General features: G+C 46.9%; 1 protein-coding gene and 1 pseudogene across 3 annotated transcripts in view; both read left to right on the forward strand.

The window, feature by feature from the left end:
• The window catches only part of MAZ (MYC associated zinc finger protein), a 144760-nt gene that overhangs the window by 84272 nt on the left and 41356 nt on the right, over nt 1–19132 (forward strand). For both annotated transcript variants that reach the window (XM_086950595.1, XM_086950596.1), the window contains exons 3-4: nt 6858–6921; nt 11717–11888. In XM_086950595.1, coding sequence (XP_086806721.1) covers nt 6858–6921; nt 11717–11888 — 236 coding nt within the window. The remainder of the gene's footprint in view (nt 1–6857; nt 6922–11716; nt 11889–19132) is intronic.
• Nucleotides 2241–3481, forward strand: LOC147663247 (eukaryotic translation initiation factor 3 subunit G pseudogene; annotated as a pseudogene). Its single transcript, XR_015305365.1, has one exon. The product of XR_015305365.1 is annotated as a eukaryotic translation initiation factor 3 subunit G pseudogene (transcript).

Here is a 19132-nt window from a genome sequence, read left to right on the forward strand (position 1 = left end):
CCTCAAGCACACATACATACCGGTTGGATTTGGCATGACGGTGAGTGATGATTCCGTATATGCAGTTGTATTAAGCAGAGTTCACAAAAATGAAATAAACTGTTAATAATTGAAAGGATGAGAAACTGAACCAGGACAAGGCAACAACCTCTTTACAGACCTCTTTACAGACCATTCATACACCTTTCATACGTGTGACACATACAAAACCATTCACACTGCCAGCCGCGGGCCCAGCACATTACAACACTCATAGCAGCAGACAGCGCCATTCAAGGGCCCATCACTTTCACATGCCCACATTCCTGACACAGCAACCACACCAGCTCATGGATTGTGTGGAGTGGCGTTTGGCTAACCGTGTGTGTAGTGACCAGCAGCAAGTCACTACTCACACACTGCCAGCCGAGCGCCAGTCCACGCACACCGCCAGCCGAGTACCAGTCCCCGCACACCGCCAACCTAGCGCCAGTCCACGCACACCGCCAGCCAAGCGCCAGGTCACACACACCGCCAGCCAAGCGCCAGGTCACGCACACCGCCAGCCAAGCGCCAGTCCACGCAAACCGCCAGCCAAGCGCCAGTCCGCGCACACTGCCAGCCAAGCATCAGCCTACACACACCGCCAGCACATTTAGGATTTATTTATACTTAAAAGAAAACACAAAGTGCAAATAGATACAAATCTACTAACACAAAATCTGAAACTAAATACATTGCAGAAATGCCAACCTTGAAACTGAACAAAAAATATAAAACAATAGAGACCAAGCAGTTCACTTTACCCCTCATGGATGCTCCCAAAATTATTTTGCGTGTGGCACATTCCAAAACAAGCAGGCACGCACAGCCCAGGGTTAGAAGGACACTCTGGGCAGCACATACGAGTCTCCTTCCGCGTACCTCTTCGCCAACAGACTCCACATCTTCTACTGGGAAAGTCTTTGGAGGGTGTGTGGGAGAAATGTGATCAGGAAAGTGGTGATCTTTCAATCTAGCCACATCCTCCACCACTCCAACTCTAGGAGCACTTGCCTGTTCCTTTGTTAAAAAGTCCTCTACCAAGTTCCCACACAATTTTCTCAGTCACTCACAAAGTGGACTGACAACCAGGGGGGTTAATCCTGGATTCCTTACCAGTGTACATCCTGAAATTAGAGACATATCCAGTCCTACTGCACACAGCATATACAGCTTAGTTCCATAGCGTGCCCTCTTACTAGGAATGTATTGCCTAAAAACCAAGCGGCCCTTGAACAAGACCAAAGACTCATCCACTGCTATTTCTTTCCCTGGAGCATAGATCTCAGAAAATCGATCTACAAAGTGATCAATGACAGGCCGAATCTTAAAAAGACTGTCACAATCAGGGTGATCTCGTGGCAACGCTAAACCAATTATTGACAAAATGCAACATCCGAAGCAGAAGCAAATACCTATCACGACTCATAACTGCCACAAATATAGCTGTTGCCATCAAGGGACTAGTAGACCACTATGAAGACGTTGATGGCTTCTTTTGCAAGCCCATCGAAAAAGTTAAACCCAAGAACTTCTTAATCTCTTTCAAATTTGTGGGAGTCCACTGGGTAGCTCTAAAGTGAGGCCTAAGGCTCACACTTTTGTCCCTGAAAAACAGTTCGGCATACAAATTAGTCTGCTCAACAATCTCTGCCAAAAATCCATCGTCCATAAACAACTGAAAAAAATGTGTCCGCAAAATGTTTTCAGTATTCACTCAACACCCTGGAACAACAGTAAAGTCTGGCAATGCTGGCTGCACCATGCCTGGGGCAACCCAGAGTGAATGAATGAGGTAGCATTTATAAAGCGCCTGGTTACCCAAAGGCATCCCAGTGCTGCCCAAGGGCATCCCATCCCAGAGGTCATCACTTCCAATGGGAAGCCTTGCAGCCCCGGGCTGCAGCCCAGATGCCTCTTGCTGCACTATCCGCACATCAATGTCCTCCTCTAAAACAAGCATTTCATCCGCACTAAGAGTAGCTTCATCCACACTAAGAGTAGCTTCATCATCCGATGATTCCATGTGGAGAGAAAACTCACTGCCTAAATCTTCCACTCCCTCCTCTGCCTCAGATGCAGAGTTAGTCTCTTAACCATGGTCAGAGGAAGAGTCAAAAAGCATACCAACATCCTGCTGAGCCGTAATCCTGCAACTAGCCATTATCCTTACTAAGAAAGGAGGATCTTTGGGCTGTGTTCGTAGCATTGTACTTTTCCGAGGGCCCTCCCGCAGCCATGCCGACCGGCGACTACGACTCGAAGCCCAGCTGGGTAGACCAAGTGGAGGAAGAGGGCGAGGATGGAGAGTCCGGGAGCCTTCCGCTGCTAGTTTCCACTGAACTACCCAGCTCACCGGGTGTGGATGCACCAAAACTAGTTCTCGATTAAAACCATAAGGTTGTTATAGATTACAAGACAGACGAGGATGGCAAGAAGTTCAATATTATCCACACCTTCAGAATTGAAATGAGAAAGGCCTCCAAATCTGTAGCAATAAGGAAGAACTGGAAGTTTTGGAATTCTGAGTTTGATCCTCCTGGACCGAATATTGCCACCTCCACCGTCAGCGACGGTGTACTCATGACATTCATCAGCAGCAAAGAGGACCTGAACCCTCCGGAGGATGAGGTCCCGATGAATAAGCTGAAGGGCCAGAATATTGTGTCCTTTCGTATCTGCAAGGGTGACCATTGGACAACACGATGTCCTTACAAGGACACTTTAGGCCCAATGCAGAAAGAATTGGCAGATCAGCTGGGGCTAACTACTGGAGACAAGGATAAAGTTCCTGGTGGAGAACCTGATGCTGCGCAAGCTGCAAAGAGTAGGAGCACCACAGGAAAATATGAACCTCCCAGTCTGCGAGACTGGGCCACCCGCCGAGGAGAGCCCATGCAGCCAAATCGCAGAGCTAATGATAATGCTACAATCCGAGTCACCAACTTATCCGAGGACAATCGAGAAACCGACTCGCAGGAGCTGTTCCGGCCTTTTGGATCCATCTCCCGAATCTACCTGGCCAAAGATAAGACCACTGGACAGTCAAAGGGATTTGCCTTCATCAGTTTACACTGCAGGGAAGATGCTGCCAGGGCTATTGCCGGGGTGTCTGGCTTTGGTTATGATCACTTGATCCTGAACGTCGACTGGGCCAAACCTTCAAACAATTGAAGCCTTGACTTCAGGACACCGAATATGAGTGAATGATTCTATGTTGTTGACCAGAAAAAGTAATATTGAATAAAAGATACTTTCCACACACAAAAAAATCCTTACTAAGAAAGGAGACTGCACAAAAAAGTCCACATCAACCAACACTGCAAAATAAGTAAGTAAAAAAATGTGTGCCTTTATCACAAAGATCTATATACTCAAAAACTATACGGTTCACTTGCAAGAGATAGTTACACTCACCAGCACCTACTCTGCAGAGACACAGCAAAAACCAACGATATCCCACTCGAAAGAAAAAAGCAATTACAAGACAACAAAATACTCATCGAGCACAAATGCAAAAAGTTTTTGACACTCAAAAAACAGAAGCCAAACATACTGCTATTATTACACCATATTGCAAAAAAAACACATTCCTGCAGAGAAATGAAACTCCTTTACATTGTACAAAAGAAAGTATCTTACCAAACACATTCAACAACACAAACAGTAAAACCACCAGTAACGAAACCGCAACCTGGAACAGTCTAAAGAGCAAAAGCCTTGAACTAGAACAAAAAGGGAGATATAAAGCATTACAATTGCAATTCACAACAAATAAAACCATGAATATTATAATATGCTATATCACTACCCAAATGGTCAATCTGCCAGATGGGCCTTCAAATAGGGCTGAGGAAAATGGGGGGAATCTTGCCCAAGGGATCGGGTGAGGTTGTCTGTCAGGCCGATCTGTCTTGCAGGTGGGGCAGAAAACAGCAGACCGAAATGTGCCCCCTTGCAAAAGAAATACATCCCTGGTGCCTAGTATGGTTTTCTGCCCCCCCCCCCGCCTAGGGCAGAAAGGCCAAAAAAAAGGACAGATCTGTCCCCAGGAGGGGCAGAAAAAACATTAACCAAATTGTACCCCCTCGGACATTCCTGCTTCACGATCGCGAAGCTGTGCGCGATCGTGCAGCAGAAATGCCCTGCATTGAGACATCAGGGGAGAGGAAAAACTCTCATCTTCCCCAATGCCTCCATACATCCCAAATCCCCCTGTAAACACCAGCGCTTACCTCGCTACTCCTGGAGGCAAATGGCTTCAAGCGCATCCAGGGCTTCCTGATGACGTCGGCACGCGCTGTGTGCGCTGACGTTATGGGATTGCCTGGGGGGAGGGTATGGGGTGGCAGCGGAAACTCTTCCACTGCCTTCCCCCTTTGTGGGGGCTAGATGGTTGCCCATGGGGGGAGCGCCAGAGCTTCCCCCATAGGTGGGTGCCATGACGGAGTGGTTCCATCATGAGCACACACCCACCTTGGCTCATAACGGAACCGCACCGACATGACCACTCAAGGGGTTAAACAAATCAAATAGTAATATTGAATTATTTTAAGTATAATAATGAGTTAGGAGGAGAAGTTAATGTTTTAAAAAAGCAAATAATGTTTGGTTTTGATTTTTTGTCTTCTGTATTATGATGAAATGTAAGGATGTGAGAATATTAATACACAAATACAAGTTATGAAATAATGTTGTAATAAACTATATATTATTTTCAGAATTTAGGGCCAGATATATGACCATGTCATTTAGTGACTCGCAAATTTCGCTCAGTTGGGAGTCGCTAAATGACATGTACAACAGTGTCTGAGACACTGTTAGCGATTCCTAATGGGGTTGCAAATTGCATGCCTCATGCAAATAAATGAGGTACTCAGTTTGCAACCCCATTAGGAATGGCTGGCCCTCTCTGGCATGGTGCCCTGCTGGGCTCAGCAGACCTCCATCTCTGCGACTGCTTTTAAAAAAAGCAGTTTTTTTTACAAAATGCAGACCGTTTTTCTGAAGGAAAAGGGGATGCATTTAAAAAAAGAAACGTTTTGATTTCATGTCATATGGGCAGGTCCTGGGACCACTGCCTGCCCCTGAAAAATATTTTCCCCTGCATTCCCAGATGGGAAGGGGTCCTCACCCCTTCCCATTTGCGAGTGCTTTACCACCCTCTTGAAGAGGGCGTTAATTTGCGAGTGTTTTGTGACCGCGATTGCGGTCGCAAAACATTCTTACATAGGCCTTTGACTCGCTATTAAAAAGGGACGCTCTTGGAATGCCCCTTCCAAATAGCGACTCGCAATTCCTGTTTAGCGAGTTGCAAAAGAACTGCGACTCGCTAAATAGGGATTGTACATGGCCCTATTAGATTTTGCATGCCCAAATGCGTCGCAAACCCGTTTTTTCGCATCCAAAATAGGGTCGTACATCTGGCCCGTAGTGTTTGTGTATTTTGCACAGCGCCTTTATTTGACACACCATGATAGGTAAACATATAACCTTGGGGAAACCTTTGCTTGTTTTGTTTGACGGCTCAACTAATACCTTCATTTTTGGAATGATTGGCTCAGATGTAAGCTTGAGAGCCGTCTTGGAATGCATTTTCCAGATAGAATCACCACATTCAAGGCTCTGCTGTCCTCTCTTGTGGATCTTTTGAAAGCTTTTTTCCTGTGGTAGCTCAGTGGTTCAAGCTTTTTCCTGAGATAATAACTTTGAAGGACGTTCTGGGAGTGTGCCCACTTTCCCGGATGTTTATGAAGAGCCCTCACCTTCTTTCTCAGAGGTATCTATATCTCTAGATTTCGAATTTTTGAAGCCATATTAACATTCTAGACTTTCTGTCTTTAGGAGTCTCTGTAGAGCCCTTTGCCTTGTGGGCTAGATGAAGACAATATAAACACTCCTTGTGGGGTCTTTAGAGTAAAGCCTAGTTTTGCCACAAGTGTTACATGGTCTAAGAGTATTGTTTTGGGGGTGAGTCCTTCGTTGTCTGATCTGTTTAAGCTTAGGAACTAGAATAGATGATAGCGAGTCTCCGAGAAAAATGATGAAAAACCTCTTATCGGACTGAGGAGCTCAGAGGGACTCCCTTTGAACACTAAGGGTAGCAACAATCTGAACTACGCCTGCCTGGGCGAGGAATGCTGAAAACTGCTTTGCTGCTGTTGCTTGAGGTTCGGATCTTTTACAATGATGCGAATAGGCTTCTGGTGTGATCTTAACGTTTTATTAGCCATGTTTAACAATGTGCTGCTCTCTGTGTCTACCCTGGGACTAACTCCAAGCTCAACCACAGGGATGATTCAAGCATGTGAATGTATGAAAGATATCAGGTCTGCAGAATGGAAGAGCTCTTCGAGGCCTCGGAAGCCAGAAAGGGGAACAGGCAGGTGGTGAAATGAGCAAAAGCTGTTCATCCTTCAGCATGGGTACCATCACTGTTGAATATGTAGGCTCAGCAGGGGTAAGTGTGTCACCATCAGTCTGTGGAAAGACACTGGATGCGTTTGAGTACTTCCACAGTACACCTCCGATTGTTCCCAGGAATGCCATGCACGTCTTCTGTGAGCTGTGTGCTATGCATCATCTAGACCTCCTCCTGGTTTGAGGCTTACCATAGCCGGTAAAAAGACCTGAAAATGCAGCCCGGTGGGGGGCTGCGCATCTCTAGGGGCAGCGCAGAGCTCGGCAGCACAGAATTCTCACGCTAGAGACAAAAATGTTTACAAGGTATTGGCCACACCTTTTGTGTGTACAGATGAACTCTTCCCACTATCATGGCACAAACTGTATGTAACTCGGTACATTGTATACCTGATGCTCTTTCTTTTGCCTCACAGGCCTGACCACCTGAACAGCCACGTGCGGCAGGTGCATTCGTCCGAAAGACCCTTCAAGTGCCCGGTAAGTGAACCCCTAAATCCTCCAATCAACCTCAGCAGCTTGGTGCTCTGTATCCAGCTAGTGTGCTGTGCTGCTTGGGTGCTGTCGACTCCGTACCATTGTTTGCACCAAACGTTTTAGAATTGCGGACACCTGTGACCCGAGTTCACTAAGTCCCCTCCACCCCCTTATGTGAGTGACGTGTTGCTAGAGAAGGTGCCCTTTACACACCGCAACCCGTAAACCAGTGCTTCCTACTGATTCGTTCACCTATGTCAGGGGTCTCCAAACCGGTCCTGGAGGGCCGGATCCATGCCAGTTTTTTTAAATTACTACATGTATCTCAATGGGGATATCCAAAAAATCTGGAATGGATCCGGCCCTCCAGGACCGGTTTGGAGACCTCAGTCATCAAACACTGATCGATAAATCAGTTAGTCAATCTCAAGACCCAATATTTGTAGAAACCCGTTATGATCACATCGTATTCATAAGTCAAATAACGTTACATTACACACTGGCCTTTCACTATCTCCTGCCCTACAGATTGTGGGAGTGGGACCCTTTATACACCGCGCTGCCTCTTGTCCTGCTCTGTGGTTTCGGGTGGTGCCCGCAATATCTTAGACATGCCTGATCTCCTTTATCCCAGGGTGTTGCGGATTCTGTTCCTTACAGCCTCGGAATGCCCCTTGTGCTGCACCATATAGCTGTAGTTGGGGTGCTGTTCTTCTTTGAAACCATGAGCAGGCCTCATTTGCCGCACCCCTGCCTGGTATGATGAAAGTTGTACTGCCAGAGAGAGTGCCCTTTGTACCTTGGTCCTTCCCCCTCTCCGGAAGCCCACGTTTTTCAGGTGTTCCCTTTTATACCCGGGCCACTGGGCCCAGCATGGAGCTAAGAGGTGGTCTATACAACTCCGCTAACTTTCCATTTATACGTCCCCTGTCTCCCGGCTGTAGAAACCTTCATCTCTCCTGACGAGATTCATGCTCGGAGGTTGAACAGACTGTAATATTCATTAAAGTCACGAGAGGGCAGCAGACCCTTACTCTTTGTGAGCTGTCTTGTAAGGTTGAATTGTTCCTCTCCAACTTATCCTTGCCTTTTCCCCTTAACCTGTTTCTGTACTTTCTTGAAAGCACTACTAGGATTCCCTCTTTCTCCCCCTCCTCTCCCTCTCTCTTTATGTGTAGAATTACATTTCATGAAATTTTTATTGTAAATTAAATGTATTGAATCTTTAATGTTTCTCTTTTCATCGTACTCTGTGTCTCCTTTCGTTTATCCTCCTTCTCCTTTTCCTGTGTACTTTCTCTCCCAACTCCCATTCACTCACCTTTGTATCCACCCCCTTGCTACTGGCCTTCCTTCTGTATTAAACAACGTTCCTAGGCACACCGCCCTCTTTTAGACAGACATTTCTCATGTGTTCAGTAGTGTACCATAGATCCCATTCTTCAAATATGTTGAACAAACACAAAGACTTTTATCTCAAATAATCAGACTATTTAATTCTGTCGAGTGTATCCAAACCAAGTAGTGGACCAGATGATTAATGGGCATCTTTCAGAGATGTCCATCTTCACTCTGTAGTGAAGGGACAATGTCATTGGGCGAGGAAAAGGAGTGGGTGCTTGGAGGGACATATAATGTAAAAAGATTTGGAACAAATAGTGTGTATCGAATAACTAGAGCACTGGCCGCCCTCAGCATTTTGAACAAGAGCAGCACCGAGGCAGGGATTGCAGTCTGATGCAGGCGCACGCATGCAAAACCTTTGCTTGACACCCATGTGCCTGTCTACAACATAGTTTCTGAGGATGTGGCGAGGCGGTTCCAACTAACAATGGCCTACTAGGTTACTGCAATTTCTCAATTCATGGAAAACAAAGAATCAATCAATCAATGAAAACTTTATTCAGATATCAAAGTATCCATAAAAGTGCAAATACATAGAAAGATAAAATAATAATCACTGAACAATTAAAAGAAGCATCATGGATTCACATAATATATACAAATTCATAGGTCAAGCATAGTCTGTCTGGCTCGGACAGCTGTACGCAAAAAAGTGCCAGTACGAAATAGGAGTTCATCATCATCCATAGTTAATATCATTAGAAATGCATTTTCCAAGCTACTAGTTTTACGTTTTTTAAAATACGGGGTTAAAAACCATTTAGTACATTTCATGCAAAATTCACAAAAGAATAAGAAATGCAACGCAGATTGACCACTCAAGCCATCACACGGACAGGGCAAAGAGTCAAGTTCTTTCTGATGGCCAAGGGGGAAACAAAGTACAAATTTAATTGAACCTGCCCTTAGGCGAAATAATAATCCCCGCACCCAGTGGCTCATCGGAAGTGTCCAATAATAAGACATGGGCTAAGTTAATAAGTCATAAGCCAGATATGTAGAAACGGTGATCTTTAGAGACAAAGAATCAATAAAAACAGGTCTCAGAGTGACAGCAGGGGGATCTTCTCTTCAAAGCTTTACCAAATAGTACGACCCTAGGCAATGACTTTTTCCCACTGTGCCTGTTTTTCGATGATCACCATATTTGAGAGAACCATGCAATGATACACTGTACAGCAACCTCTTGTGTATGGTTCATTGGACCATCGTTTTGCTCTAGCTATAAACATAAAAGGCTTACATAGAAGGAATCAGACTGCCAACTCGCCTATTGAGTCCTTAATAATGGCACTCAGATAGGGTGTGGCCCACTAAATTTAACAGAGGCAGCTCACACTAGTGGTCTAAACGAAGATGCTGAAGTGAAGCAATCCAAAATACGCTTTTTTATTTTAAACTTCATATCTCAGCAATAAACAAAGTGGCACGCTCCGACATTTGCAGAAGTGCAGGCGTTACAGGCTAAGTCAGAGCTGTTCCCTTAAGCCCCCATAGCTCTGCTTTTCCAGACAGGATGCAACACAGATGGGACTTTGTAGAATGATGGGGCCCAGCGGTCACCACCTCACTACCCTATTGATGATTGCAGTGAGGCTGAAGATGCTTTGGTGTTGGGTGTATAGTTTGCGGTCTCAAGGCCTATGAATTGCCGCTGCCCACACTCAGTCAGTTGGGTGGCCTGGCAGTGTGGGCATGGTCTATTTCATAATGCAGACTGCGATTACAATGGCTCGCCCTAGTAAACATGCTGCATACTGGCACCCTCACCAGTAGCCTGTTGTGCGGCCTGCACCATAACCCCTCCCCTTTCTGAGGCTGGTGAACATGCCCTACAAAGCAGGTATTGTTTCATATTATTTGATGTGAGGTACCTATATTCCTGGGGAAGACACTGGAGCCCAAAGGGGCAATAATCAAGCACCAAAACATGCTGATGGAAAAGAAAATGGTCTATTACTCAGCCCACCTGTTGGTAATCATGTGGTAGGTTGATCCATGTAAAAAAACACGTGTAGCTCACCCCTATACATTTTTAATACACATCTGAGTGTTTAACAAAGAAGTACACCTAAATCGCAGCATAAGTGACTTAACCTCACCCAAGTTAGGGACTACATAACTACAAGTCTTTCCAGCGAGTGAGCATTAGTACACTAGTACTCTTGAATGCTTCCCAGTGCAAGACATGGAACCCCCAATGAAGCAATCCACACTGGGTAGGTGGACAATCAGCTTCCTATATTTTCAGGAGTTTTGTACTATGGTATGTTTGTTTGGGGAAATTATACAACATTCCTTCAGCACATCTCACTCTTTGGTGCTTTAGTTCCCTATGTTGTACCTGTGCTGTATGTGTAGGAGAATGATGTGATGTTTCTACTATTGCCACCTGCTCTTAACTAATTATTTGTGTTAGGGAAGAGCTGCTGCTGTCTTGTGAAGCTCAGTCCACAAAAGAAAAAAAGTGAATCCACATTGCCAGTGCTTGTTGTAGAGGGTGATGTGAGTGAAAAAGTGAAGCCTCACAAAATATGTGAACAGATTTACTTTTGGTTTTACGAGTGAAACAACAGTTTTTTTTAAATGAGGTAGGAAATTTTAATTTCTTTATAAATATAGCGGGCCCGTGGCTCCTTGTCATGTATAATACTTCCAGTCAATTTTGGCATTTTAGCCATCAGCTCTTTGCATGCTGAAGCTTTGATCCCATTATGAAAATGTTAAAATCAAAACTACAAGCCCCACAATGCAACAAGCTGTTGGCTTAAAAAGAAATAGACACTGATATCCTACGTCATCTAGCCAAAGCTCAGAGTTGTGAAATGCAAAATGAAATGTAAATCCTGGCTTTTTGCCTGTTTTTTCTTATCAGCAATCACAGGTTAAACAGTTCGGTGAGTGAGGGGGCAGAGATTGAGATGGAAATGCCAGCATCTCCTGCCAATGGGGTAACACTAACATTCCTTGGAAAACCAGCTTGCTAAAAAGTCTATTTTGCATAACAGTAGAAGCAGCAGTTTAGAGACACAAAGAAAAGAAAAAGAATTGCCTTCACTCCTTCTTTTCTCCAGTCCATCATCAGGGGGTTGTGGGGGAGAGGGGGCTGTTGTGTGATTTTGGTGGAGCACTCACACCACCACTGTGTTGCACACTGCTCCAACAAGAGCAGCACAGGCTGCAGGTGTTGCCTGTAAGGGCTGCCAGTGAAGCAGAGGTGAGTGTCTGTTTGTCTGTCTTACATTAGAGTGGGTGATAGAACTTGCGAAGACAGTGCCATGTGTTCATTTCAAGACACTACACAAAAGTGCGGAGGGAGTCCTTTAATAACAATTGTTGGATGGTCAACTCTGTCCCTTGACTGGCCTTCTCCTTTTCTTCTCTCACCCTACAGACATGTATGGCTGCCTTTGCCACCAAGGACCGGCTACGCACGCACATGGTGCGGCACGAGGAGAAGGTGCCCTGCCACATCTGCGGCAAGCTGCTGAGTGCCGCCTACATCACAGATCATATGAAGGTGCACAGCGAGGGGCCCGCTCATGTGTGCGACCTGTGCAACAAAGGTACGGGGAACAGCACAACCCAGGGAGTCAGTGTGGCTAACATTTTGTGACTGGGGCACATTGGCAACACGGGTATAAGTTCTGGCTCTTGGGGTTCACCGTGTTTTGGTGGTACCATCTGCTCTTTTTCCAGTTGTATACGTTTCATTACGGAGCAGCACCTCCATTTTTCTTCCCAATTGTGGTACATATTCTAGAGCTATAGATAAAGTTTATCTACCTGTGGGCAAAACGAAGCATTTGAGGCTTTATCAAAACATTTTCAATCTGTTCCTCAATTTGTGACATTTACATATGGGTTGACTGTAAAATGTCCCATTGAAGTGTCCGCTGCATCCGCTGGAAGGTCAGGTCCTTTCAGTATTTGGGGGTCAGGGTTTTCTACATGGATGCAGATTCTTGGGAGGGACACCTGGGGAGTGCTCTGATATGCCCTCAAGCTGTAATTTTGGTGTACAGTTAAATTGCCCTTCGTGGCTAGAAAGGCGTTGTCAAAGATATTGTCAGCTTCCAAGTCCTGTACTTTTTTGCAAATTTACCGGTGTGGATTTACAGGAGTTGGATTCAGTCCCTTGACACCTAAATCGGAGAACTGTTATGGAATGGACGGCGCAATCTGATCTCCCTGCAGACTCTGCAGCAACCAACGAGGGGGGAGGGCATGGCAGTCCCGAGTTATGAATTGAATTTGTATGTGGCCCAGCTGCAATGGTTGGCTAGGTGGCTTGCGGCTCTGGCCTGACCGAAGTTGGGGAATTTGTTAGAGACTTGTAGCCGGAGATTCCTTACTGTAGAATTATCCCCAGGTGTCAGACTCTGGAAAATTTTCAAGAGCAGTACTCCTGTGCGCTGATCAGCTCAGCGTGGTGTCTGTGCCATAAGTTACATGCGCGGTGCCTATCTAGGCGCTACCCCAACATGCTGACGTCTGTTCTTTTCATTTTGCACCAGTCAGCGCAGATCCCAAGAGAGCTACTCCTTAGTCAATTTTTTGACTAAACTTGTTTCAACTTTTTGTCAATGTTTTTTGGGATTAGCCTTGTGGTGTGGCAGGGATGTCATCGTGAAAGACCTGCTTCAAACCCTGCGGTGGCTGTCATTGTTTGATGTTGGTGATGGACCCGCACCTTGTATGCCTTTGGTGCCTCGAACAAGACCACGATCCCAAGGCCTGCTACAATTGCCGTGCCAGAAACCCATAGGCCTTGAGGGAGCGATCCGTCAAGCTCCTAGAAGCTTGAGAGGAAGTCAGGAGCAGTCACTGAGTTCAAATCTTCGTTGCACACAAAGTCGTCAGGCCACTCTGGTAAGTCCCATTGGAAGAGTAAAAGTAAGAAGTCGATAGGTCTTCAACTTCACCTCGTCTGTTCGCCAATGAGACGAGGGTGCGTCTGAATTCGAGGCGTGGTTCTACGTTTGAGCCAACGCCTGGGTCAGCTCTGTGCTTCCCCAAGTTTCCGGGAGCAGGAGTGGCCCCCGCACAGCTTTACCAGTTGTACAAACCCATGCACATCATATTTGAGCAGCTTGCTGGCTTGCATTTGGGCCCCGCAGGTTCAGGTAGGGCCACTGCTGGATCCATGCCTTCGGCTCCTGCCCCAGCACCAGTGTGGCACCTTGTATTCGCAGATGGATCCAGACCAGGTCGTCCCACCTCGTCTTTCCCTGACTCTTTCACAGCGGGCCACAAGCACTTTCAGTTTGCTGTGGTCCATTTTGACCTTACCGGCACCCCTCGGGTGTTCACCATGGTGATGACGGTGGTTACAGCTCATAGGCGGAGATCAGGGGTGTTAGTCTTCCCCTATCTCAACGACTGGCTGTTTAAGGCAGGCTCATTTCATGCTGTGATCTTGCATCTCCAGACTATGGCAGACTTTCTGCATTTACTGTGGTTCATAACCAGAGTGCGTAAGTCACACCTGACTAACTCTCAGATGCTCCCTTTCGTCTGAGCTGTTTCAAACACGGTCAGTTTCGGTCATATCCTCCCTATGGCGAGTTGAGTATTCAGGCTATGGTACAGATGTTTCATTCTGCAATGGAATCTGAAATTCCAGTGGGCGCAGCATCACGGAAATCTTTCAGATATAGTCCAGATCTCAGAGGGAAATACACAAGAACTGCAGTGGTGGTTAACGAACCACGATTGGGTCAGCTGCAGATCCATCTCCCTTCCCCAACCAGATCTTACAGTAGTGACAGATGCGTCATTCCTGGGATTGGTCTGCCATCTGGGAAAGGTGGAAATATGAGGCCTCTGGTCTCCAGCAGAGCCCAGACTCCAGATCAATCATCTGGAGCTCGGGAGGATCTTGTTGCAGCAGCAGGGGAGGGCCGTCCGAACCTGTGAACACGCTGCCTACTTGCTTGGAGATTGAGCGGTGACAGTTGACACCCTTCAACTTTCCACCCGAAGTCTGCGATGGTATTCTGGCAGTCAGGCATCCCTCCATCAAAATGGTATACGCCTGCCGTTGGGGCAAGTTTGTGGCATGGTGGGCAGAAAAGCAGGTGCTTCTCTTTAGTCTTTTGCTTGCCCAGCAAGGCTCTGCTTTGGGCACCCTAAACGTTTATCTTTCTGCTATTTCAGCCTTTCCGTTGTTGCCTGACCAGCCATCGCTCATCAAATCCCCTGTTGTACATAGGTTATTTATAGGTTTACAGCATGTGATTGCACTGTCTCCCTTTATCATGCCTCAGTGGGACCTTAATCTCATCCTGATGTTCCTGATGTGTTCTCCCTTCGAGCCCTTGTATAACGGTCCTCTCAAACTCCTTACCAATAAGAGGGCCTTCCTGTTGCCAATAACATATGCTTGGATGGTCAGTGAGCTTCAGGCTTTGTCATCCAAGCCTCCATTTCACTCAGAAAATGAAAGTGGTGAGAGGGACCACTCCTCCCTTGTCCTCCCAGACAAATATCCTAACACACACAAAGAAAAGGGAAAGACCAGAACAAATTTACAACAAACTCCCTCTGTAGGAAACCATAAGCAGTTTTCAAAACTGTCCTCACCCACTAAATAGTGGCATGCTTCATCATAGGGCGTGCTACAACACTCTGGCGCAGACCAACACTCCGGGTGGAGCAAAGTATTTTTGGAGTCAATACCCCAGACTTGCAAGGGATCCACTGTGCAGAAGAAACCTAAGGGGGTACTCTCACGAATTTATTCAGGATCCCCCTTGGCAGGGTTAAAACTGATTCGGGATGTACCTGGGTAAATAGTGCACTGGCCCCTTTCTACTGTCATCATGTTTTGGCTTTCCTCTCGCCATTATTGGTCGTTGGCCTTCGACAGGATTCAAATCCCTTACTTTACGTTACTCTCTGCCCACCCTTTCTGCTGATGACTATGTGGAGGTACGAATTCAATAAACGACTTATACTTGCCAATTCTGGTAACACACCTGGATCTACCTGAGTTTCGCTATCTTCTTTCCAAAACTGGGGTAGGAGTGGGAGCGTCACCCTTTTGTCAAACATCCGTCAAGTGTCCAACGCTGCCCATCATTCCCACCAGCTGCCCTCCAATGGTTCCATATCTGAATATCTACCCAGACAAGCTGGTTCTACGGACTAGACCTTCCTTCCTGCCAAAAGTCATCACTCCCTTTCATATAGACTAGTCCATCACTCTGCCTACTTTCTACGCTCCGCCACATCCCTCTACGGAGGAAGAGCAACTTCACTGTCTGGGTCTAAAAGGAGCAATGCCATTCTACCATGACCACATGAAAGAGTTCCGGGTGGACATTTGAGTTTTTATATTTGTTCTGTATAATGAAATGTATGATTTTTTTAGTCTTTTAATCATGGTTTGTGTATATGTGCTTTTATGGTTAACATTTGGCTGAATAAAGTTTGATTTGACTCTGCTCACCTATTCCTGGTTGAGTTTGGCTGATTCGGCTTGGGATAGGTGGGTCTCATGCATTACTTTAATGCCAACTTATTTGGTATGTAAGTAGTGCAGGATCTTTTTGCATTTGATGTAATGGGCCATGCCATTAATGTTCATGGAGATATGGAGACAGGGTAAGAAAGCTGGGTGACATGTCCCAGTGGGAGTGTGGATGCAGAATCCCTGGTGCAAGGGCAGGTACACGAAATGTGCATTTACTCTTTGGTCGGAGGATAGGCGGGGGGGGGCGGATAGGCTGGGTGTAGTTCCAAGGGTTCTTGCAGTTGGAGGTGTAACATGTCAGACAGCAACTATTTGAGCTGCTACTAGGCTCTCTCTAAGACACCATATATACTGAAGTTGTCTCCTGACCCGCTCTTCCAAATGCATCACTTTGTGAAGTAGGACGTTGATATCCCTTCCTCAGTCCAGTAGACGGTCGTAACAGCCCTCCACATCATGCAATCTGCGGTCTACCATGTCTAGGCGGTTGTGGAGGGAAGACACCTCTTGTCTGACTGATTGCATATCTTCTCCTAGGGCTACCACCTTGGTATCCATGGCAGTGAGGGTACAGCCAATGGCCGAGATTTCCCTGAAGAGGGTCTTCATGGAGGTACCAGGTGCGTCTGGGGGATGCCGCACTGTTGGCTGTCCACGGCGAACTGCTTCAGAGAATAGGGGTTTGCGGACTGGTCTTCTCTGGGTCAACATGCAGCTTAGCTGATGGTTAGTGGATTCTGGTTGGCACTGCTGTTTGTGGCAGACAGAGGTGCTGTGAATTAACAGTCTGGTCCAGGGGCTCCCCCCCCCCCCCGATATCTCCCATAGGACACCCTCACCTTTGAAGGAGTGAGGTACATGTCCTCTAAGCCTTGTAGTAGGCTGGTGGTTATGCATGTCTCCAGGTGTAGGGGGATCTTTACTACCAGATTTATGAGGCTCTGCGTTGTCCTTCTTGGGTTCCCCCGCGGTGGGGGTTGCGGCCAGGGTCGCTGGGCAATCGACGCCCGCAGTGGGCTTTGGGGCCTTACAGTGCAGTCGATGGAGGAGGTGATAGTATTCACTGGGATAGTGGTGGCCCCCTCACGGTCGCTGCTTGCCGATTGCACAAACAAAATGGTCTGGAGCGACTCCAATACCCACATGTAGGGCGTCACTCACCCTTGGCGGTGCCTTTAGAATTTGGCGATATCCCGGGTGTGTCCCCTTCAGAGGGGGATAGCGTCTGGCAGGTGCTGTCCGGGGCAGATGCGAACTGCAAGAGGGGTGGCAGCAAAAGTCCTCGCTGCAATGTTGACCACACAAGCATCCCTGTATATGGGCTGTGGTGGAAGAGGGCTGTCTCCTGCGTGGTGGTGCAAAGGAGAGTGGAATGTACATAATGGGTCGGTGCTGCCTGCACTAGTTGGCCTCCGGTTTTGCTGGACTGTTGCGTGTGGCAACTGAAGTTGCAGCAGACCACATGTGTGGCGTTGGCTGCGTAACAGCAGCTCGAGCTGCTCGCAGAATGTGCACTGATCTTCCCCGCGTTCCTCCCCAGGGCAGGCAGTGTGCTGCTGACAGGTAATGCCAGTGTGTATCAGTGTTGGCATCCCTCTAAGTGATCCGACAGGGGGCGTTGTGATGGTGCCTGCCGGAGCTCTAGAAAGCAACAACGGGCTGTCTTGGTCGGCTCCAGGTTCAGACTCCTTGATATTGCTTTTCAAGTCGGTCAACACCCAGCCAATCATGAAACTTGCCAGGTCACAACTCTAGTTTCCGGGGTCATCTGGGACACGAAGCAGCCCCAAGTTCTGCAATGCCTTGCTGGACTCTTTGGTTCCCTTCTGACTCCCTCTGGTTCTTCTGCGGGCCCCAGGGAGCGGAGGGATCATCCATATGGGATACTGCCAGTGTGTTCGCTCTCTGTGCTTGTTGGTTCCTCGGGACTCATCACCAGGCCAATTCCGGAAACTTTGGCCACTCCATCTCTGGCTATCAAGATGTTCGATGTAAGTGGCTAACCCAGGTGTGCGATAACAGGGGCACTAGTCCGTATTCAGTTGCTCTTGGAATTCTTAAAACTGATCGATCTATTGATTGTATAATAGAATGGTATAATGGATATTGGAATAAGGACGCCCGTCTTCTATGGCACATACTGGCCCCTAAACAAACTACTATCCCTCGCTGTCACCCGCTCTGAAGTACCCTCTTTCTCCCTTTCCTCCAGAGGACACCCTTGACTTGGTTGGCATTGTCCATGTTGCCTGAATAGACTACCCTGGCTCACTATTTATCAGCCTCCCAAAACGTCAGTCTTCCCTGTTGATATTTTCTGGAATATAGTTAGAACACTGGTTGCTGGAAAGAACGCCTGGGTTGTAATTCCATTGCCACTGAAGTCACTGTGGCTCCTCATCAACTTCAAAGTCCCAAATGCCGTCAGATAAAACCGGCATTGGTGATCTGTACTTTAAATTTAAGCAAAGCCTTCTAACGTTATTTGCTGTAGCTTAAAAAGAAATACATGTTTGCATCCAAGTACCCTCCCACAGTTGGGGAATATGTTCTCTGTTGGCACCCCCTTCCAATACTAACCATCTCACTTGTGAAGAAAACCCATGTTTTATGAATTCTCTGAGAATCTACAACTTCAAGGCAAGATGCATCTTAAGATTCAGATCCCATACACATTTATTTGTTTACTAAACTACAAATATGGTGTTTATGGATGAGTAGGTGGTTGGAATCTCTTTGCTATGAGCAGAGCCCCTACGATAAGTGATTGTTGATCCATTCTTAGAGATTCAACCCTCACTTCAGCGACTTTCTCTAACTCAGTTTAGCCAGGAGACCAATCTTGTCCCTGCTATCCAGACAGGAGCCTAGAAAGATAACCCACTTCCTACAGTTTTGAAATCCGATCCAGAATGCGGGATCCAAGAATCAATCCTCTTTTCTCCTGGAGCCCTGAAGAGTAGAGATTGCTTGCTGCTGGAAACCAAGGAGACTTTAAATGGCCACCACAGGTAGAGAAGCGTGCCAGTGAAGACGTCTCTTTGTGTGGGCCCTGAGGGACCCGCCCCTCCTACAGTTTTGAAATCCGATCCAGAATGCGGGATCCAAGAATCAATCCTCTTTTCTCCTGGAGCCCTGAAGAGTAGAGATTGCTTGCTGCTGGAAACCAAGGAGACTTTAAATGGCCACCACAGGTAGAGAAGCGTGCCAGTGAAGACGTCTTTTTGTGTGGGCCCTGAGGGACCCGCCCCTCCCACGCACACGTTTAGCTAAGAATGCGATTCACAACCTTTAGGTATGCTTACTGAAATTTAGGATGGTGGGCCTTACTCT

Source organism: Lissotriton vulgaris, unplaced genomic scaffold (genome assembly GCF_964263255.1).
Source record: "Lissotriton vulgaris unplaced genomic scaffold, aLisVul1.2 SCAFFOLD_1510, whole genome shotgun sequence".
Classification (NCBI taxonomy): Eukaryota; Metazoa; Chordata; class Amphibia; order Caudata; family Salamandridae; genus Lissotriton; species Lissotriton vulgaris.